The following is a 23973-nucleotide window of genomic DNA, read 5'->3' as shown; positions in this document are numbered from 1 at the left end:
GAGAGAGAGAGAGAGAGAGAGAGAGAGAGAGAGAGACCTGGGTTAAGTACCTATTATGTATCATCTATCAGCCACTGTGCAGGGTGTTAGACCTATGAAGACAAAAACTTGGGGCAAAAAAAAAAAAACCATGTTAAGAACAAGACTATATCCAAAATTTAAAGCCAATATATTTGGTTCTTCCCCTCCATTTCTCTAGCTGATGTAATCTCAGAAAGTAATAAATAGGTAACAGACATAAAGAGGATTTGACAGGTTAATACTCAATGACCCTTTGAAAATCTGAGCATCTTTTTCTGAGTGAATCAGATGAGGCCACATGATTTTTAAGGCTGAAAAACAGCCACATGCTTGGGAGCTTTAAATAGTTAAAAGAGTTGACTGGTTTGGTTTAATGCAGGCTAGATGCTACCTCCTCCTTGGAGAAGACTACGCTTTCCACACCATCACACTCTATTGTCTAAGGAGTGTAGCCTCAGAGCTACTTGTCACAAGAAATTCAGCCATAATGCAGTAGGAGAATTAGTTCAGGAAAACTCAATTCGTAGTAAAGGAAGCAGAGCAGAGTCACACACTCTAGAGCAGGTGCCCCACCCCTGCTCTAGAGAGAAATAAATCCTGAGAGGTCAGGTGAGGCAGGTATCACAACTGAGGAACTGGACCCCAGGAAGCAAAAAAGAGAAGCATTCTATGGAGTCAAGAAATTTGAGAATTGATATGTGGAGAGAAGCAGATCCTGGAAGCACAATGAAACTCTTCAGCCAGCAGACACATTGCCTCCAGGGGCTCTCTGTGGGGACTCCACAGAGTGGAGAGCCACATCCTGCCATTCTGCAGGTATGAACTGCTCTGGCCACCTGTTTAATACACATTTGGGGCACTACCAGCATACTGTTCATGGCCACCCTTCCATGTACACTGGGTGTATTTCAGAGAGAATGTGTTCCTGGGCCTATGGGGAGAAGGTTTTGTAGCCACAGTTCATACTATTCAGTCTAAGTAAATAGCTGCCCACATATACTGGCTGACTGTTCATGGGAAGGATACCATAACCAAGTGATGACTTAGGCTTAGAAACAAGTATCTACAGGATAATCCTTGAACCTGAAGTGGTAGCTGTTTTGGGGGAACCAAATCTAAATTGAGTGCAGGTTAAAAGAGTATCCCATGAGATAACTAAGAAATAAATATAAAGCAATTTCTTTTTTGGGGGGAGGGAGGGGTAATTGGGGTTAAGTGACTTGCCCAAGGTCACAAGGCTAGTAAATGTTAAGTGTCTGAGACCGGATTTGAACTCAGGTCCTCCTGACTCCAGGGCTAGTGCTCTATTCACTGTGCCACCTTGCCGCCCCTATAAAGTAATTTCAAGGGGAAAAAAGGAGGTGCTGATATCTTAAAAAAAACCATGAAAGGATTCTTTTAGGAGATGGTACTTAAGCTGAATCTTGGAGGGAGCTAAGGATTCCTGGAGTTGGAAGTGTAGAGGGAAAGCACAGAGGACGTAGGGGACAATCTATGAAAACATGGAAGGAGATGTAAAGCTATGCATGTAGAGGTGTTTGAAGGCTCAAATGAGAGGAGGGATGTAACACACTGTGCAAACCTTAAAGCACTTTATAAATGTCAATTGTTGTTATTGTTGTTGCTGCTGCTGGCTTACAGTCATTTCTCTTCATTCCCTGAGCCTCTACTGCACTTTTCTTGAGCTCAAGCAATGTTTATGGAGCAAGATAGTCAATCAACGGTAAAGGTTAAACAACCGGGCTCTTTTTTTTTGGGGGGGGGGTGGAATATACTTTTACTTTAATCTGCATTATTAACATTTCCCCCATCACTTTCTTAAATCTAGAAATCAACACAATAATAAATCAAGTACTGATTTGTAGCAATTGATCATTTCTGACATGTTAATGCTCAAATAAATAAATAAATAACAATAGGCTGTTGCAAACTGGTTAGAGCTGGCTCCAGGTTAATGCAATGCATAGAATGTCCATGCACAGAAAACAGCAAGGACAATTTAACTGACATGTGAAAACAATCAGGCAAAATAGATTGGAACCGGCCTGTGAAAGGTTTTAGGTTTTTTTGTTTTTTTTGCTTTTGGGAGGGGTAATTGGGGTTAAGTGACTTGCCCAAGGTCACATGGCTAGTTTTTTGGTGCATGTTAAGTGCCTGAGTTGGGATATGAACTCAGGTCTTCCTGACCCCAGGGCTGGTGCTCTGTTCACTGTGCCACCTAGCTGCCCCAGGTTTTGGGTTTTTTGTAGGTTGTTTTATTTAATGCCAAAAAAAAAAAGAGTTTGTATCTCATCCTAGAGGCAACGGGGAGTAAATAAGAATAGTTAAGTTTTATATAGTGCTTACTATGCGCCAGGCACTGGGCTAAATCCTTTATAATGAAGAACCCTGGGAAAGAGATGATATTATTACCCCCATTTTACAAGTGAGGAAAGTGAGGCAAACAATGTAGAGGTGGAGAGAGGGCGAATTTTGATAGCTATAGTGAGATATCAGTAGTAGAAGTAGAGAATCCAGCAGCTAGGAGATTGTAATAGTTTGGTCAGGCAATAGCTGGAGTGTTTACCTTAGAAAAAAGAAGATTGAGGGGAAAGACATGGACAGCCTAATTGAAGGCTGTTACATGAAAGAAGGATTAAACTTGGGCTACTTGGCCCTAAAGGGCAGAACTAGGAACATGGATAGAAGTTACAGGGCAGCTGACTGAGGCTCAAAGGAAAACTTTCTAACTGTAACCAAGGATGCCCCAATTCTTCTATCTATTTGAACTTGAAGAAACAGGAAACTGTAATCGAAAGTTTGGATACTCCTGTGCCTAAAGGAGAAGGGAAGATCAGAAGCTATCTGGCACAAATAAAATCCAAGGGTGTGGTGAGGGTGGCCATAAGGCCTCTGAAAATGAGAGGATGGAAACCTGGATGGGAAAGATGGTAGCCTTTGCAGTGAGAGGCAAGAGTCTGTCCCTGGCCCCTGAAAGAAGACTCTGCTATTCTGGTTACCCTCTGGAAGTCCCCCAGCTTGTCAATGTCCTTCCTAAAATGGGTGGCACTAAGGTTAATAAAAGCAGACATTTATATGGCACTTTAAGATTTGGAAAGTACTTTCAAATTATGCCATCTCTACTTTAGCCAACAACTTCTTCCCCCCCCCCCCATTGACCCCTTTTCTATCTCCAACAGTGAAGGTGTGTCCTTCCTCATTAGAACAAAAGCTCCTGTAACTTCAGCTTTTAGGACAGAGCCTGGAACACAGCACACACTTAACAAGCACTTACTGAATGTTTTATCATTCATCATCATCATTCATTCATTTTACTTTTTTTTTTTGGCCTCATTTCTTATCTAGCCTTAATCACCAAATGGGTGTTACCTCAGACAAACTGAGACCTGGGAAAGACCTTAGCTTGAAAAGACCAAGGTCCCCCACCCCATCTAGGGCTATTTCCATAGTCCTGATCTATATCTTGCCATAGGACCCAGAGGAGAAAGTGAGGCTGGTGACTTTGCACAGCCCAACTCACTTAACTCCAACTCACTTGCAAGTCATGGCATCATCTTCCTTATGTCATGGTCCTCTTTGAGAACAAAGGACAAATAACAACAACAATCTGAACACAATACTTCAGATATCTAAACAAACTAGAGCATAGCTCCTGGGCATTATAATATTTGTAAAGTGTTTAGCACAGTGCCTTGCACATAGTAGGTGCTATAGACTAGACATATATAAATCTAAGAATAGCTAGTATTTAGATAGTGCCTACTATGTACCAAGTGCTTTATAAATAGTATCTCATTTAACCCTCACAACAACTCTGTGAAGTAGGGGCTATTGTTATCTCCAGTTTTACAGTGAAAGAAACTGAGGCAAACAGGTTAAGTGATTTGCCTAGGGTCTCATTGCTCCAGCACTCATTTCACCATGCCACCTAGCTGTTCCATGATAAGTATGCTATCTGTGTTTTTATCCATGTAATTCATAAAAATGTTTAAAATCCCAGGACCAACCACAGATCCTAAGGGCTACTGCTCTGGAGACCTTGAAAGTTGATCTCCAACCACTGGCTACTGTTTGGGTCCAGCCATTCAAGCACTCCAGAAACTACCCAATTCTACTAACATTTAGCCCACATTTTTTTTTTAAATTTTTATGCAGAAAAGCTAGCTAGTAATAGTAGAAAGAGCACTGAATTCAGAGCCAGAGGTTCTGGGTTCAAATTCTATTTCCTACATGTTCTACTTGTGAGACCCAGGCAAGTCACTTAACCTTTGAGCTTCAGTATCCTCACCTGTAAAATAAAAGAGTTGGATTTTCAGGGGTTCTTAACCTGGGGTCCATGAATTTTAAAAATGTATTTTGGTAATTATTTCAAAATAATCAGTTTCCTTTGTAATCCTCTATTTTATTTTGTGCATTTAAAAACATTATTCTGAGAAGGAGGTCATACTGCCAAAGGCGCTTATGACACAAACAAGGGTAAGAACCCCTGATGTTAAAACCCTTTAAGGTCTAATTTTTTTTTTTTTTAAAGCAATCAGGGTTAAGTAACTTGCTCAAGGTTACACGACCAGTTATTATTTCTGGATGTGGTGCTGAGTATCCGAGCCCGGATTTGATCCAGGTCATCCCGACACTGGAGCCGGTGCTCTTACTAGCTGAGTCACCTGGCCGCCCCTAAGCTACTGGGGCTAAGTAATTTGCTCAAGGTTACACGGCCAGGTGTTTCTGGGTGGGCGCTAAGTGTCTGAGCCCGGGATTCGATCTCCAGGTCTTCTCAACACTGGAGCCGGTGCTCTTACTCGTAAGGTCTAAATTAATATCTATGATCCTATGACAGTAGGTTATCCGTTAACTGCAATATTCCTCCATTTTCCCGGTAAGCTTGACACGTGAGCATCAAATGAGATAATATTTGCAAAACGCTTTGCAAGCTTTAAAATGCCACTTGAATGCTAGCTATTATTCGTTACTTATATTAAGTGAGGAATGAGGTTAGTCCCGAGTGGTGTGTTCCCGACGAAGCCACGCCTGATCTTGGGGAACCCCGACTCCTTTTCTGATACTCACTAAAGATCCTTTTTCTAATTCAATTCGTAAATCAAGCTCCCTGGCCACTAGATAGCAAAGTGGAGAGTATTTCTCCCATTTTTTTTTTTTTTAATCACGACAACACCTGCCCTCCTCCAATCATGTTTTTCACCATCTTTCAAAGTCAAAGACTCACCAATCTCACGCGGTGGGCGGTCCTAACAAGGGGCCTACCAGCACCGGGAATTCGAGTTTGATCTTCCCCCCTCACCACGCCCACGCGTAGGCCTCGCCCCTTCATGCTTCAGACGGTAAGAAGGAGGGCGTCCCACCTGGCTTCTTTGAAAACGAACGCCGCACACCCACGAGACAGGAAGTCCTGCCCTTTCCCTGGAAAATGGACAGGGCTCGAGAGGCTTATGAACCAATCAACAGCGCTAGGCCAGTATCGGAAGAAAGTCCGAGGGGCGGGACTACCTTCCCGGAAGCGCGCGTTTTATGTGCTCTGCTCCGCTGGGTTTTCCGCGAGGAGAACTATGTTAGCGGTGCGAGGCGGGTGTCGGAACGAACGCTGCTCCTACAGTCCGGTGAGGGGCTGCGTGAGGCGTTTAGACTGCCGAAGATGAAGGCGAGGCGCTTCGCTGGGCCCGCCGCCGTCTTCGGCGTCGCCTTGGCGGCCCGCGTCGTCCTGGTCTTCTACGGCCTCTACCAGGACCGGACCCTGGTGGTGAAGTTCACGGACATCGACTACCGGGTGTTCACGGACGCGGCGCGCTTGGTGACGGAGGGCCGCTCCCCCTACCAGAGAGCCACATACCGCTACACGCCGCTGCTGGCCTGGCTGCTCACGCCCAACGTACACCTCTGCGAGCTCTTCGGCAAGTTTCTCTTCGTCAGCTGCGACCTGCTCGTCGGCTTCCTAATGTTCCGTCTGCTGCTCCTCAACGGCCTGAGTCCCCGCCAGGCCTGCCGTTCCTGCGCCTGGTGGCTGCTCAACCCGCTGCCCCTGGTGGTGTCCAGCCGGGGCAACGCCGAGTCGGTCATCGCCGCCCTGGTGCTGACCGCCTTGTACCTCCTGGAGAGGAGGCACGTGGCTTGGGCCGCGCTGGTCTACGGCCTGGCGGTGCACGTGAAAGTGTACCCGGTGACCTACGCTCTCCCCATAGCCCTCTTCCTGCAGGTTGAGACCGGGGAGGACCGCTCCAAGAAAAGCATCGGGGCTCGGGTCTGGGGGCTGGCGAGGAGACTGTGCGGTCGGGATGTGCTGCTCTTCGGAGTGGTTGCTGGACTCACGTTTTTTGCTCTGGGCTTAGGGTTTTATCACAAATACGGTTGGGAATTTTTGGAGCACACTTATCTCTATCACGTAACCAGACGTGACATCCGACATAATTTCTCCCCTTACTTCTACATGCTTTATCTGACAGCAGAGAGCAAATGGAGTTTTTCACTGGGACTGGCAGCGTTTCTGCCGCAGTTGTTGTTACTTGTAGTTGTGTCTCTTGCTTATTATAGGGACCTTCCCTTCTGTTGTTTCCTTCACACTGCCATTTTTGTGAGTTTTAATAAGGTCTGCACTTCCCAGTATTTTTTATGGTACCTCTGCTTACTACCTCTCGTGATGCCACAAATAAAGATGTCCTGGAAGAGAGCTGTTCTCCTCCTTGGGCTGTGGTTTTTGGGACAGGCCTTATGGCTGGCTCCTGCTTATTTCCTTGAGTTCCAAGGAAAAAACACCTTTTTGCTCATTTGGTTAGCTGGTTTGCTTTTTCTTTTTATTAACTGTTACATACTAGTTCAAATTATTTCTCATTATCAGATGAGACATTGGGTCACGAAAATCAAATCCCAGTAATGGGTAATATTGATGTCAGGTTTCTGTGATTTATGCCCATCATATGGGCCGCTAAAATAAGTTTAAAGTGTTTTAACTTAAGCTTTGAGCATTTTATCTCTCCCAGAGAGGTCCAGTTTGTGTCACAAGACTCAGTTCAAGCCAGAGATCTCAAGTACAATGGAAGGAGCAACTTTGGATTCGGTGCTTTTGGAAAATACTTGGAAAGTTACACATTTAAATACAGTATGTCCCTAAAGTCTTAGTGCAGTGTTAAGCTTTAATAGATTAACCCTACACTAAGACTTTTGGGACACCACCCCTATTTTAAAAGATGAATGTGTTTTTCAGTTGGAGTTTGATCCAATAGACTAGATTTAATAAGCCCAGTGAGTTTATCTTAAATTTTGACCTCCAAGTATTTTCATTTGTAAAATGGAAGTAGCAATCACCAGCCTGACAGAGTTGTGATAACAAGTGCTAAATAAAACACTATTTAGATAAAATATTTTTCCTTTTAAATAAAACTGAGTGGGAGTTTGTGGGGCATAGGTGATAAAACAAATTAAAATTTTTGATCCGAGGACCTTTGCACCTGACTTGAAGCTGAACAACTAAAGCCTCTTATTTATGTTATCTTTCCTTATTAGAATGTGAGTTCCTTGAGAGCTAGGACTGTTGTGCTTTTCTTCTAGTATCAGAGCTTAACACTTTTGTAAGTGCTTAATGAATGCTTTTTCATTTGTTAATCATGTTATTTCTGTGCTTGCTTGGCTTGCTTTGTTTAGTCTCTGGGTCTTCTGCACTTTAACACTGGTGTTATTGACATGCTATTGATTTTTAATGAATGAAGAAAAATTATTACATATTTTAATCTGTGAAAAAAACTTATATTTTTGTAATATATGTTTATAGTTTGAGATATACCTGTTCTTCAGGCTTTTGTATGTGTGTGTGGGGTTTGTGTGTGTGTGTTTCTGGAGAAGGGGAAGTGGAAAATAAAGTGGTTTAGGGATGTTTTATAACAATCTGTAGCACATTTTTAGTTCTTTATTGTTTTTTTTTTAATTCAATTTTTAATTTATTAATTTGTTTGTTTCCTTTTAGTTTACAGGATTCAATTCCACAATTCCTTGAATTTCACATTTTGTCCCCCTCCCTCCCCCCCCATGGCGTCTTATAAATCAAGTATAGGATCTGTAAATACTTTCACATTATACAATGGTCAGGTTATAAGGATGGATTGTACCAGCTGGAATGAAAAATGGTAAAGAGGACATAAAATCAAATAAGAGAACGAAAAAGATCAGGTATTTTGCTTCCACCTGGATATAAATTTAGTTCTTTCTAGTTCTTTCTCTGGATGCATGTTTTTCTCTCCATCGTGCGTCTTTTGGGATTGACTTATATCCCTGCATTGTTGAGAAGAGTCCAGTCTATCAAAGTTAGTCATCACACATACGTTTGTGTCTGTAGTTGTGTACAAATTCCTCCTGGTTCTACTCTTCTCACTCAGCATCAGTTCTTTTAAGCCTCTCCAGGTAAATATGAAGACCGCCTGCTCCCCGTTTCTTATAGCGCAATAATATTCCATAACATGCATATACCACAACTTGTTCAGCCATTCCCCAATTGATGGACACCCCCTTAATTTCCAATTCTTTGCCACAACAAAAAGAGCTGCTATAAACATTTTTGTACATATGGGTCTTTCTCCCATTCTATGATCTCTTTGGGATATAACCCTAGGAGTGGTATTGCTGGATCAAAGGGTATGAAAGTATTTATAGCCCTTTGGGCATAGTTCCAGATTGCTCTCCAGAAAGGCTGGATCAGTTCACAACTCCACCAGCAATGCATTAGTGTTCAGTTTGCCCACATCCTCTCCAGCATTTGTCATTTTCCTGTTTTGTCATCTTACCCAATCTGACTGGTGAGATGTGGTACCTCAGAGTTGTTTTGATTTGCATTTCTCTAATCAATAGTGAATTAGAGCATTTCTTCATGTGCTTATAGATAGCTTTAATTTCTTTCTCTGAAAACTGCCTGTTCATATCCTTTGACCATTTATCAATTGGGGAATGACTTGTATTCTTATAAATTTGACTCAGTTCTCTGTATATTTTAGAGATGAGTCCTTTGTCAGAGACATAGGTTGTAAAGATTCTTTCCCAATTTCCCACCTCCCTCCTAATCTTAGTTACATTGGCTTTATTTGTACAGAAACTTTTCAATTTCATGTAGTCAAAATTATCCATTTTACATTTTATAATGTTCTCTAATTCCTGTTTCGTCATAAAGTCATTCCCTCTCCACAAGTCTGATAGGTAAACTATTCCTTGTTTTAGCAAACTGCTTACAGTATCAACCTTTATACCTAGATCATGAACCCATTTAGACTTGATTTGGGTATATGGTGTTAGATAATGGTCTATGTCCAGTTTCTGCCATACTATATTCCAGTTTTCCCAGCAGTTTTTGTCAAATAGTGAGTTCTTATCCCAAAAACCAGGGTCTGGGGGTTTATCAAACAATACATTACTGTAGTCGTTGACTTCTGAATCTCGTGTGCCTAATCTATTCCATTGATCCACTCCTCTATTCCTAAGCCAGTACCAAGTAGTTTTGATGACTGCTGCTTTATAGTACAGACTGAAATCTGGTAAAGCTAGTCCACCTTCCCTAGCATTTTTTTTTCATTAATTCCCTTGATATTCTGGACCGTTTATTCTTCCAGATGAATTTTGTTACTATTTTTTCTAACTCTATAAAGTAGTTTTTTGGTAAATTAATTGGTATGGCACTAAATATATAATTTAATTTAGGTAAAATTGTCATTTTTATTATATTAGTTCGACCCAGCCATGAGCAATTGATATTTTTCCCAATTAGTTAGATCTGACTTTATTTGTGTGAAAAGTGTTTTGTAGTTATGATCATACAGGTCCTGGGTTTGTTTTGGCAGGTAGATTCCCAAATATTTTATAATGTCTACAGTAACTTTAAATGGGATTTCTCTTTCTACTTCTTGCTGTTGAGTTTCATTGGAAATATATAGGAATGCCGAGGATTTGTGGGTTTATTTTATATCCTGCAACTTTGCCAAATTTATTTATTGTCTCAAAGTTCTTTATTGTTAAAAAAATACTTTTTATTTGAAAAGATAGTTAAATTCTAAAGTGCTTATAGTTTGAATGGTAAAAACAACTGCATAATTTTAAATTATCTTTACAAATATAAGCACAATTCTATTAATGACTTTTCTTTAGTTTATATGATTGAAATGAACTGACTGACCAGTAGAGGGCCGACTTTTCCAAGACAGTAGAAAGTATTCTCTGAGTCACCCTGTTACCTTCTTATTGAGTGCCAGAAAATCATTTTCCCATTTAAATTATGTTATGAATGGTTGTTAGAATCCCAGGCCAGCGAATCAAAAACCTATTGAAGCCATAGTATAGATACAATTTTCCTCTATTATTAAAGAGTTCATGATGGCACATACATTATTTTTCAACACTAATCTAGCCTTATCAACTTGCTGCAACAGGGGGCATATTCATTTCCTTGAATAAAATCAGACTACATATGAACATATCTAGAAGTCAGGGCTCTCTAATTATCATGCCTTTTACATAAAAGAAGCCACACTTTCTATAATGTTAATTTTCAAAATTCCTTGTAGCATTTCAGAGAAGTATTTAAAACTCAGTTCATCCACAAGGATTTTCAGTTTTTCTACCCATCAAATTATTCTGTCAGTCTGCCAAATATTCCTCAATCTCAATACATCATAATAATCTATTGAGAGTGAGCATAAAGAATCTAAAGTAGAACCCACGTGGGGCTAGATTTTCAATTTATAATAAAATTCTTCCCTACAATTCAAGAAATTTTAGGTCCAGCTCAATTTATTTAGGCTTCTGAGCAACTAATTTGAATGTATAATATGGAAGAAAAAAAAAAACCCACTTTTATGGTTTCATTGGTTCCTTTGAGGCTGGGGATTAGGAGAAGCTTATAAAGCAAGTATACCTGAATGTGGTTATTAGAAATGACACTTCCATGTGTATGCCTTGTGCCTACTAAACAGTGTTTATTGGATTAATTGCCATGATTTCAAATTGTTCAAAATCACAGCCTCTGGAGGATCTTTGGAAAGATGCTACAACATCATTAGAAATTTGTAGTGTCACGATGCTGATAAAATGCACTAAAAATCCTAGAATTTAGAACAGCATGAGATCTTAGAGGAACTGCAGTCTAACCTCTTCATTTTATAGATAAGGGGAAAGGCCTAGAGCAACTTGTCCACCCCTGGCTTAGAAAGATCAGGTAATTTACTGAAATCTATACAGCAAATAAGTGACAGAGCTGAGATTGTGGATATTAGAGATACAAGTATATGAGCCACCAAGGTGACATGGCATCTATAAAAGCAGATTTCAATCTTAGCCTGCTTTAAAAAGGTCATAGCATTTAAACAAGGGAATTGATAACTGTAGTTCTCCCATACCTGGTAACTTCAGTTCTGGCCACCACATTTTAAGAAAGTCTTTACTAAGCTGAAGGAGATTGAGAAGACAGCCAAGATGCAATGAATGCAATATAAGGTCCAATTGAAGGAACCGCACATGTTTAAATCCTGGAGAAGAGAAATTTGGGGGAGGGGGAATGATAAATGACAATTCATATATTTGAAGGCTGTCATGGGGAAGAGGAAAATGAAAAAGATAATTAAAGGCTCTATTCTGAATTAAGCAGCAAGTGTTACCTTGAACTAGCAGAGTGATTTCAACAATTTGAAATGCTACTTTAAACTCAAAATATGACTTAACAGTATGCAATGTCTTGATTATCAGCATGGATATAAATAAAAAATTAAGGGTGCTGCATCTTTGAAATCCCTTGAGTTGGTTAGTTTTTCTCCTCAAGCTGTTAATAGTTGTAATTAATAGCCTTTGTTCTCTTTGGAATGTATAAAAACGTCAGAATCTCACTGGGGAGAGAAGCGTAGTGACTAAATTTTAGCTTCAGTCTCTCACTCCAATTGTAGGCTAAAGTCATCCTTGAGCTAATTCACTTTGTTAGGTTATTTGTATGTTTAGAGGGTTTCTCTTTGGTTCTAGAGGCAGAATTAGAAGCAAGAAGAGGCTAAATAACTTGTTCAGTGTTATTCACTTAAGTAGTAGAGGAAAGACTCAACCAGACTTCTCTGGTATAAAGTCCAGTATTTTTTCTAGTATCGCATACGACTGATCCTATCAAGCCTTTCAGAGGAGCTCTCCTGAAGGGACTGGAGTTGGGGAAAGGTGAACAATGTCCTTTAGCTCCTTAAAAATATGCTGGGGAGGGCGTCTAGGTGGTGCAGTGAATAGATCACCAGCCCTGGAGTCTGGAGGACCTGGGTTCAGATGCGGCCTCAGACACAACACAAAAAGTAGCCATGTGACCTTGGGCAAGTCACTTAACCCCAATTGCCCTCCAAAAAAAAAGGAAAAAAAAAGATCTACACTGGAAATACCTGCCTTCCTTACTTTATGCTAAAGTGCTTCATGACTGTAAAGCATTATGAAAATAGAAGAATCATTTATTTTCCAGGCTATGAATCATACAATACCATGATGTCAGAAGGATATCAAAGATACAAACACCTCAAAGGAAAATGGAAAACTTCATGGTTGGCATAAGCTGGCCGTAAAATGTTATCAGTGGACAAATTGCATACAACAGAACTAATATTTACTAAGCACCTACTATGTGCCAGTTACCCTGCTAGGCTCTGGGGATACAAAAAGAGACATGAGATAGTATCTGCTTTCAAGGAGTTCATGCTGTAATAGGGGAGACAACAAATATGTACAAACAAGGTCTACGTAGGATAAATAGGAAATAAGAGAGGGAAGGGACTAGAATTAAGAGGGGTTGTTCTCAACTCCTTGTTAAAAGATGGGGTTTGGGGGATGGCTAGGTGGTGCAGTGAATAGAGCACCAGCCCTGGAGTCAGGAGGACCTGAGTTCAAATCCTGATTCATATACTTAACACTAGCCATGTGACTGTGGGCAAATCACTTAACCCCAATTGCCCTGCCTTCCCCCCTCCAAAAAGAAAAAAAAAAGATAGGGTTTTAACTGGGACTTGAAGGAAACCAGGGAAGTCAGAGATGAGGAAAGAGAACATTCCAGGTATGGGGGACAGCCAAAGAAAATGCTGGGAGCCAAGAGATGGAGTGTCTTGTTTATGAAACAGCCAGGAGGCCAGTATCACCCAACAGGGAGTAAGGTGTAAGAAGAAAGGAGGGGGGCTAGGTTATAAAGGTCTTAGAACTCCAAACAATAAATTTTGTATTTGATCCTGGTTGTGATAGAGAGCCATTAGAATTCATTGAATGGGGGAAGGAGAGGGAGGTGACATGGTTAGACCTGGGCTTTAGGAAAATCACTTTAGTAGCTAAATGGAGGATGAATTTGGAATAAGGAGAGGCTTGAGGCAGGCAGACCCACCAGTAAGCAATTGCAATATTGAAACCCACATGAAAATGAAAAATTGTACAAGGCTTTACATTCTCAGATAATTTTAAGACTATGGAAAAGATTTTATCTTTTTTCTCCATACTTCTTACTTAATTCACTTTTCTTTACATTTTTAATAGTATCTTGTAAATATCTTTAATATCTTTGTTTCTTAGGTGGTATTCCTTTGAGAGAGGACTATTTGCATTGCCAAGTGCTAGTACTCTAGACATACTATATCATTATTACTGATATTAGCCTTCATACTTAATAGGTTAATAAATCAAAAGATATAAGTAACTAAGTATTAAATAATTAAAATTATATAAAAAGTAACTGATTTGTCTTACAGAGAAAAATTTCCAAAAATCCCAAAATTTCATTTCTCTAGTAGATTCCTGGGAAATTTTTAAAATAAATCCTCTCTCCCGTAGGTTTCTGACAATGTTAAAGGTGCCATAATAAGTCCCAGATGAACTCCTGCAGCATACCCTAGATGTGGCACTGACCACATTCCTCCTCAAGCTTTTTATTTCCATGTCTGGGTGGGACTTGCTTGTTCACCCTTCATTTTGTGGTTCCTCAAAGGGATGACCATGTGGCTATTATTCACTCTCAGAGTCCTAGGGATGACTACTTATTGCTGCATATAGTTCTTGAACCCCAGGAGTGTGCTTTCCATTTATACAAAATTAGTCCCAATGACACCATTGATTTGAGACATGAAACATTTACTAAATGATCAGAAGCAAATAGTAACCATAACATTTAGTCAGTGAAAGGCAAGAGCAAGAATAACCAAACCATAATAGTCTTCCTAGAAGCCTAGAAACCTTCCTGTCACTTAAGCATGAAGTGTGTGTGTAGAAGGAGGGGGAACTGTGGGAGGCAGAATGGACACAGTATGTAAGTATACAGAAATCTAGCAATGAGGCAGGTGAGAAGGAAGTTCTGTGTGCTTAGTATAACCCTTGATTTTGGACTATTAGACTGAAGGCTTAGAAGTTGGTGAACCTTTTTAGGGAACAGTCTGCTGGATAAAATCACTTGTCTGTCACTGTCAGGCCACTTAAGTTTGTGTGTGTGTGTGTGTGTGTGTGTGTGTGTGTGTGTGTGTGTGTGTGTGTGTGTGTAAATAAAGCAGAACCATTATACTCTTTCAGTGAGACTTGTAGCCCTAAGTCTGGGGTATGCAGCTTTCCAAATATGTTGCTCTGGTTGGTCACTGAAGCAGTATTAATCTATTTCAGTGACTGGCAGTCCCCCTTAAGCTAGAGGACTGCAAAACTCCTCACATCTGCTCTCTGGGCTCTGAGGAATTGCTCATTCTCAAGCCAGAAAGGGCAGTAAATCGGCAATGCCAACCACCTGACATGTTTCCCCTTTCTCAGCCTGTAGATGGTGCTAGAGATCAATAAAGCCCAGCTACAACAGCCTCAGCAGCAGCGCCTATCCAGCTTCAGTCTAACTCAGTTCAAACTGTTCTTATCTTTCATTTCTTCCATTGGGATTCTCTCAAGCATCAGGGGACAGACACTTAGCTCTCTTAAGGCAGTTGCTCTGTCTTCTCGTTCCTCTGACCATTGATTTTCTCATTTCCTTATTTCTTGGGCTTCTAATGACCATGAGTAGTGACCCATCTCTAATACAGGTTGATAAACCCCAAAATTCACAGTTGAATCAGATATAATACAAATAAATAATGTACGATTTCCCCATAGCCTCAAACAGTTCTTTGATTTACTGTTTCTCAGCTATATTTCAAAACCAGAAAATTGTCATATGTAAATTAACTGATGGACAACAATACCCTGCAGCCATTTCCACCTTCAGTCAGTATTTGTGCCTTTAAGCTGCTTTCAAACAGGTCCTTTCAGCACACTTCAGTGAGGGGTAATTTTCTCTCCTGTCCTCAGAGCTGTCTCAAGCTGCTTTTGTCACAGGAATGTCCCCCCCCCCTTTTTTGCACCTCTCATTAAATGAAATGTCTACATTTCAAAGGGGAAGCACCTTAAATAAGGGTTTTTTTTTTCCCTAACAATGGAGGACTAGCATCACTGGTGGGAGGGCTGGCCAAGTGCTTTTGGGGCTGCTCATCCAACTTTGGCGTCTACTTGTCCCCCAACTCTCACCTGTGGCTCCAAGAAGGTGTTGTATGCACAGTGGCCACAAGGCTGTAAAATCGTCTCATCAGACTGTCCAAACCAGGTTGAGGATAGCTGACAAGCTTGTGAGGTAGGGGGATGTCTATCCCGAGCAAGTGAAGACATTCCTCAGTGGGATGAGTGGATGAGAGCAATTTGTCCAATGGCCATGAAGGTGGCTAACGCAGGCACTGTGGACAATTTAGAGTTTAATCAGACATCAAAGATTCCAAATCATCTACTACATTCCAGGCCACCACTAGTCATCCTGACTTTTGTCTTGTTGCTAAACTTCGATAACTAGAAGAGAAGTGTGAGGCTGAAGACTGTGCAACTCTGCCTCACTTAAATCTAGTTCACATGCAAGTCAAGACATCACTCTGTCTTTGAAAATAAAAGATGAACAATAACCCACCACAAAACCTTTGGGGCCTTCCATCCTTCCTTTCTCCCCTCCTTTCTTTCTTCCATCTCTCCTTTCCCCCTTCCCTCCTTTCCTCCCTCCCTTTCTTCATTTCTCTCTTTTTCCTGCCTCCTGTTTTCCCCCTTCCTTTCTCCCTTCCTCTCTTCCTTCCTCTCTCCTATGACAAGTCACCCCAGTTCAGTTCCCATCATCTTTCTTGGATCTCTTCAAACTTAGGGCTCCAATTTAATGAGCTCCACAGCTCATTACTGGGCTAGAAGATGGCATTCAGGGCAGCAACAATCAAGCCAAACCTACTAGGTACACACTGAAAAATAATACCAATGATTGGCTGCATTAAGGTATTATATAAGTTAGATTTGGAGGAAGTTTGTTTGTGGACTTATAGGGTCTACAAGTAGAAGGGGTATTGAAATTATTTTAAAATCACACAAAATACATGGTAGTTTAAAGTTAACTCCCAAGATGACCATTATCAGTCTTATTCTTTGTAAGATTAAGAATCTTGTTGGTAATTGTTTAACCACTCTCCCTAAACTATTAGCTTTCTGCATTCAATTAATCAATAAGCATTTATTAAATGTCTCCTATGTGCTAGACACTGTGCTTGGCACTTGGGTTATAAAGGCCAAAGTGAGATAGTCTCTGTCCCCAAGCTTACATTCTACTGGGGAAAGACAACATGTTCATGCTGTTATTGTTCAGCTGTTTCCAACTCTTTTGTGACTCCATTTGGGGTTTCCTCGGTAAAGATATCAGAGTAGTTTTCGATTTCTTTCTCCAGTTCATTTGACAGATGAGGAAACTGAGGCAAACAAGGTGAAATGACTTGTCCAGGGTCATACAGTTAGCAAGTGTCTGAGTTCAGATTTGAACTCAGATCTTCCTGACTCCAGGGCTGGCACTCCATCCACTATGACACCTAACTGCAAATACGTAGATTGTCCTATCATCACATGCTATTTATCATACTACTATCCTTATGTTTACATTTGTATTTCAGATCATTTGTTTTCCTTTTTTATTTTTGTAGCTGAAGGTACCAAAGTGCTATCCCATTTTCCTGGCATCTAAGACGCTTGCCTTTCTTTAATCTGAAGCATGGCCAATACAACTTCTGAAATGCCATTTTCTGCATAACCCTATATGAAAGGGGCAAGAGCCATCATAAAAAGGGTTACTCATAGCTCTTCTGTTAGGGAAACATGATTTTTTTAGGTGGCTTAAATGAAGTGCATGACATAATGAATGACAGGTCTAATCTAGAAGAAGAAGCTTTTTGGATAAGGTCTGTACAGCAAAGTGAAACTACTTTAGTTGGATATTGTTTAATCAACTTTTGAGTGGCAAGGAGGGAAGATCCAATTTCTAACTTGAAGATGAAGAGTAGGCCTGGAACCAAAATAAGAAGGCAGTTTCATTCTTTTTTAGTGACCAAAATCCTGAAATAATTGACAAATAACATTTTGGAGAAAGGGACAGGTTAAACATACCGAGTAGAAGGAGCAGAATGAACTAAGACCTGAACTGTAATGAGGCATTATTTGTTTAATTCATCTAATCTGTATAGCTTGTCTGTATAAGGAGTCTCCTAGTTAGAGGTCAGGTAGCTATTTCATCAGGAAGTGCATAGAGTACCAGGAACTCTTCCTGAGTTCAAATCTGGCCTCAGACACTAGCTGTGAGACCCTAGGCAAGTCACTTAAACCTGTTTGCCTCAGTTTCCTCATCTGAAAATGAATTGGAGAAGGAAATGGCAAACCACTCCAATATCTTTGCAAAGAAAACCCCAAATGGAGTCATGAAGAATTGGACGACTAAAAAATGACTGAACAAATATACATATATAGATATAACAGACTTTGCACTGACTATATGTACATGAGTCATCACATTAATCCTCAATCCTTCTATTCCTGTTACCCAGTTCACATTTCCATATTAATTCTCTACTCAGATTCTAAGGCAATCTATTCTGATATTTCCTCATAAATCAATGGACATGTACAATATTACTTATTAATTAATCAGGTAGCTCTAAATCCCTGCCCCAATTTATAAATAAGACAGAGAAATCTCTTTTTCCATAAGCTTTTGCTCTTCTCTCAAACTTTTTTGGTCTCATAGGCTTAATAACATTCATGCCACTGCTCATATAATTTATTACAGAAGAAAAGAATAATACAAGTAAATAAATATTTGCAGTGTGTTGGCAGTGAGTAATGTTAGCAGCCAGTCACCTTTGCATTCTTAAAAAGCAGCTGAAATAGAATAGAATATTCTTGTACACACATTGACTGATTCCTCCTCAATTCATTACACAGAGGTCACTTAGAATTGTAATTCACATTTTTCCGAAATTCTCTTCAAAATGTCTCTTCACAAAAATAAGAGCTAAATGCATTTCTCTAACAATGTTTCTTCAGATTCATTCACAGGATAACAGCTAACTCCCTCTAAGATTAAGAAACAATTTAGCTTTCACAAGAATAACTGCTAAACTGTCTCTTAATCTTCTTAGAGACAACAGTTTTAACTCTCAGTTGTTTTCCGCATGAAGCAACAGCTGACATTTCGTTATCTCCTAAGTCTTCCATAGTTAAATGTACTCTTCATATTTGTCATTCCTTATAAAAATAATAATTACATTTTATTCATGTACTACAATTTATTCAGCCATTCCCCAAACATTGAGCACAGTTTTAAAAAAAATTAGCATAAGTAGTGCAGGTATAAGGTTGTTTTTTTTTTTTTGCATAAATAGGTCTTTTCTTCCTGTCAGTGACATCCTTAGGATATAAATCCATTTATTAATGGTACTGATGGGTTGAGGGTATGAATAATTCTGTAATCTTTATTTCCTAGCTCCATTTTGTTTTCCAAAATGATCAGACAATTTCATAGCACCGCTGGAATTAATATGACTCTTTTTTCCTTCACAGGCCTACCAGCACTGATTTTTTCCCCCTTTTGCTATCTTTGCCAAGTTAATGAATTTAAGATTCTTCCTTAGTTGTTTTAGGCTGCAGATGTAAGTAAGCTCCCTGAGGGCACGATTTAGCTGACACTTGTATTTGTATCCTTAGCACCTAGTACAGTGCCCAACACATAGTAGATTCTTCATAAATGAGTGCCAGTTTATTTTAATGTATATTTCTTTGATTATTAGCAATTCTGAGCTTTTTTTTCATGAACATTGTCAACTTCTTCTAGCTGTTTGTGAATTCTTTTTTAGTTTCTTTAGTTTCTTGTGTCCCTGGAAGGTCAAAAGTAAATCACATTATCAGTGTTATCTACTACTATGGGATAGAGCAATCGTTTGTCCTTCATTTTCAAAGAGGTTCAATGAATCCTGGGGAGACGTCTTGACTTGAGCATCAACCGGATTTAAGTGAGGCAGAATTGCACAAATTCTGAGGGTTCACCCTTTCTTTCAGAGTCATTGAAGTCTGGTGGCAAGACAAAAGTCAGGAGGACTGGTGATGGCTCTAGATGTAGTAGACAACTGTGGCATCTTTGATGTCATACCAGTCTTTAAATTCTCCACAGTACCTGCTTCAGCTGCCTTCAGGGCCATTGGAACAAATTGTCCTCATTAGCTCATTCCACTGGGGAAAGTCTTCACATACTTGGGGTAGGCATTCCCCCAACTCAAAGACATGTTTGAGGCCCTTTGGTTACCTTCAATCTGGGTTAGTCGATCTAGTGAGATGGTTTACTGGGGTGTGGCCACTCTGCATGCTATAGCTTCTTGGAGCCATAGGTGAGAGCTGGGGAACAAGTGGACACCAACGTTGGATGAGCAGCCCAAAAAGGGCTTGACAAGCCTTCACATCAGAGGTGCTACAGCTCCTTGAGCACTCCATACACCCCAAGGATAGAGCAATATTCTTTACACAGGGGGTCTAGATCTTTCAATCAATTACACTCTGGACCTACGTTGGTTTCCTTCTTTCACTTCTCCCATTTCCTGGGTTTCCTTCCCTATTATCAGTGAGTAGCCCCAATGAATTGTAGCAACACCTTTAGTAAAAAAAAAAAAAAATTGGGAAGGAAATCTGTTGCCTAGACACACAAACACACACATAAACACATATATGGAGAAATATACAACACATTCCAAAGTAAAATATATACTGTCTGCAGAATTTCAGATTTTCTTAATTTGATTAAATAGATGACAACTGGTAGAAATCATATCTTTTGATCTAGAGCTTTCACTTTCAAAACATGTTCATATCTAATACCTTATTTTCTCCTGACAACATCCTTCCCTATAGCTATTCAGTTTAGACCAGTGGTTCTTAAAAGTTGTGTGTGTGTGTGTATGTGTGTGTGTGTGTGTGTGTGTGTGTGATGGACCACTCTGGCAGTCTGGTGAAGCTTATGGATCTCTTCTCAGAAAAATATTTTTAAATGTGTAAAATAGGATCAAAATGGAAAAATATTAAAGTACGGTCACCAAATATGTGTGTGTTTGTGTATGTGTATGTGTGTATACACACACACATACATATCTATCTATATACATATAAATTTTAAAAAGAATTCATGGTCCCCAGGTCAAGAACTCTTTGTCTAATTGGGTAGCAGTCCTTACAAGCTCTCACTGACATTAAGGTCAGATCAAATTAGATTAACCTAATTTCCTTTTCTGATAGTGTTCCTGAAGTGGTAGATGAAGGGAACACAGTAGATATAATTTATCTATATTTTAGTAAAGCATTTGGCAAAACCTCTCATGCTAGTGTTATGGAAAAGGTAGAGTATAGATTTGATGGTAATACAATTAGATTAATCTGGAACATGTTGAATGAATCAACCAAAAATTGGTCATTAATGGTCTGATGACCTAGGGATTTGTACTTGGAACTGTACTGTTTAGCATTTTTCTCAATGACATGGATGAAGGCACAGATGGCATACTTATCAGAGTTTCTGGGAAGTATAGCCAACACACTGGATGGCAGAGTCAGGGTCCCACTTATAGTTCAAGGAGTGTTTCACTACATTACATAGCTAGCTATGCTCTGCGTTTACCACTGTCAGCACCTTAGGCCCTCATTGCTATCTAGTTGGTTGACAGCAGTAATCTACTAACCTCTTACCTCCAGACCCTATCTATCTATCCACTATTCCACTTAGCTCTCTCTTAAGAAAAAATCCTTCTTCTCCATGAAGCCTCCCCAGATCACTCCTAGACTACCTCATTTTACATTTCTCCAGTGCATTTATCATATAATAGTGTATATTTAAGTTACTTCTGTTGGTGTCATTCTATGCATAGGTTCCCCAAGTGCTCGATAGCGCCCCCTGGTGGGTGCTGGAACGATCCAGGAGGGACTGTAGTAACCTTGGGTGTAATTGGGGGAGGTTAAACAAAAATAAGCGGCGGTGGAAGCATAAGGAAAGCAGAGAAAAGAAGAAACTTTGAAAAAACATTTGTACATTTCATCTGTTGTGTAATAGAGTTAAAGTTGCAGTAATTATAGTATTTTCCAGATAAACACACAAAATGCAATTAATAACTGATCAGTGGTCAAGTCTTCCAACAAGTCTTAGCAAGCAAGTGCTGGCAGGTAAACATTCACCAATTGTTGAGAAGTCCAGTATTCATCTGCAGGAATATGTGTGTGTAATGACTTGTTTACAATATGATACTATATGGTTACATGACAAAATATTGTATCATCAAAATTTCAATGCAGGAAAAAACCCACATATTTACAATAAATTATTAAATTTAAGATGTCATTTAAAATATATTTTATTTTTTTTTGAAATGATGAAAAAAATTTTTTTAACCCATTAAAAGATTAAAGAAAGTAGATTTCCAGGAGGGGTGATAAGAAATTTTTTTTTTGAAAAGATTAAGCCAAATAAGTTTGGGGACTTCTGCTTATAGAGTGATGAAGCAAGGGCCTTGTCTTTTCTAAATTTCTTATCTCCCTGTAGAACCAACACAATGCTTTACACACAGTAAGAGCCTCAGAACTGTTTGTTGACCAGTGGTGAATTTCTCTGAGCTAGAGGAGGAAGGCTCAGGGAGCTAAGCTGGAGCCTGGATATCTGTTTCCCTGGCTAGAAAGCCTTTCCTGGGTCCCAGCTAAATACCCTTCTCCTCCCATTATTACCAGGCATCTCTCTAAGCTAGGAACAAGGTCCTATCTTGCCCTCCAGGGGCCCGTGACACTCCCTGTTCATCTCTAGTTTCTTTTCTCTGGGGTTGTCATCAGGCCCCTCTATCTTCCACCCCAATCTGTTAGGACCTTTTGGCTGGAGTGGGAGGAAGGGGATATGGTGATGGATAGACCCCAGGGGATCTTAGGGATGGCAATCAGTTAACAAACATTTATTTAGCGCCTAGTAGGTGCCAGTTACTGTGCTAAACACTGGGGTTACAAAGAGAAAGAAACAAACAAAAAACTCAAGACAACAACAAATCCCCAGCTCAGGATGATGAGAGTCAACCCAGCAACTGCTAATGTTGGGAGACATGGCTGATTGGACAGCCTAGTTACTCACTAGATTTTTTTTTTTTGCTTTTTTGGAGGGCAATTGGAATTAAGTAACTTGCCCAAGGTCACACGGCTAGGTTTTTTTTTTTTTTTTTTTTGTGTTTGTGTTAAGTGTCTGAGGCCAGATCTGAGCTCAGGTCCTTCTGACTCCGGGGCTGGCACTCTACTCACTGCTCCACCTAGACGCCCCTACTCATTAGATTTTGATCTGGCCAAATGGAGATATGTTTTAGAATATTCTAGACTAGATTTTCATTTGAAGAAACTGAAGCTGGAGGATAGAATATAAATAGGATAAAAACCCAGACTGTCTCCAAATCCTGTATTGTTTTCTATTACACTTTCTTGTCTACTTAAAGCTGGTTCCCTCCTGTTCTTACCTCTCCATTAAGTCACAACATTTCAGAAGTGGTTGGAGTTGGGGGCCATCTAATCTGGTCTATAGTGGAACAAAAAAATCCCTTTTACAACATAGCAGAGAAGTGCTCAAGCAGCCTTTGCTGGAAGACCTCCAAGTAAGAGCAATTCCCTGCTTCCCAAGGCAGCCCATTCAACTTATGGACAACACTAATTATTAGGGAGCTTTTATCTACCTCTCTGAAACTCCTGCTCATTTACTCCCATGTTTGTTCTGGAGCCAAGAGGAACAATAGTCCTCTTGTATAGGGCAGATCTAAAAATACTCAAAGAGAGTGATCATGCCCCTGGAAAGAAGTTTGTAAACTTTAAAACATTATATAAATGTCAGTGATTGTTGTTCTTATCATTATGTTCTTCTCCAGGCTAAACATCTCTAGATCCTTTCAAGTAATCATCATGTGACAGGATTTCTAGTCTTCTCACCATACTGGTTACCATCCCCCTCCCAGCCCAGACAGACTCCAATTTGTCAAAATTCTTTCTCAGTCTAGCCCATGGAGCTGAACAGAATACAGCAGAAGTGGTCTGATGGGGATTGATGTTGTTTGGAGTTTTGACATCTAGGGCAAGAATAGAAAACAGCCCAAGTAAATCAGTTAGCCAACAAAGGAGAGATTAGGGGAGACTACACCTGCCCATCCTCAGATGGCTGCCCCAAACAGTTCAATCCCATTTGTTGGGATTGTTGGAGGGGTGTAATAAGAATGTAAATTTTGAAGATCTTCCCTGCCCCTAGGCTAATGTGCACCTGAAGCCTGGGGTGGGAGGCTTGTTTTTCAGTAGATACTTCTTGATTGGCCAGTGAGTCAATAAGGTTGTTACATTCTCTGAGCCAGGAGAAGGCTATATAAGCCCTGATGTGTAGCTTTGATTTGGGACTCACTTTGAGAAGTATTCTGTGATTTGATCTGAATTTTGGGAAGCCGTTGTTGAGAGTCCCCCGGCTTTGAAAAACCCAGAATGTGGAAACCCAGATGTTGACTGGGTATGGATGTAATGGTTTGACAGTTTGGAAATCTGTCTACTTGATGTTTCTGTCTTGATAATTATGCCTGTATACTTTGAGGTTCA

General features: G+C 40.1%; 2 protein-coding genes across 2 annotated transcripts in view; both read left to right on the top strand.

The window, feature by feature from the left end:
- Positions 1-23973, top strand: part of TAGLN2 (transgelin 2) — a 343906-nt gene that overhangs the window by 201689 nt on the left and 118244 nt on the right. The gene's annotated exons all lie outside the window — the stretch shown is intronic.
- Positions 5263-7911, top strand: PIGM (phosphatidylinositol glycan anchor biosynthesis class M). The gene has a single exon (XM_069062869.1). The coding sequence runs from the start codon at positions 5447-5449 to the stop codon at positions 6902-6904; it is 1458 nt and encodes a 485-aa protein (XP_068918970.1). The 5' UTR covers positions 5263-5446; the 3' UTR covers positions 6905-7911.

This window comes from Petaurus breviceps, unplaced genomic scaffold, assembly GCF_028583685.1.
Source record: "Petaurus breviceps papuanus isolate PSGF00001 unplaced genomic scaffold, PetGlider_PUasm1.0 90510, whole genome shotgun sequence".
Taxonomy (NCBI): Eukaryota; Metazoa; Chordata; class Mammalia; order Diprotodontia; family Petauridae; genus Petaurus; species Petaurus breviceps.
The sequence above is the reverse complement of the archived record's forward strand: the minus strand, read 5'-3'. Positions and strand labels throughout refer to the sequence as shown.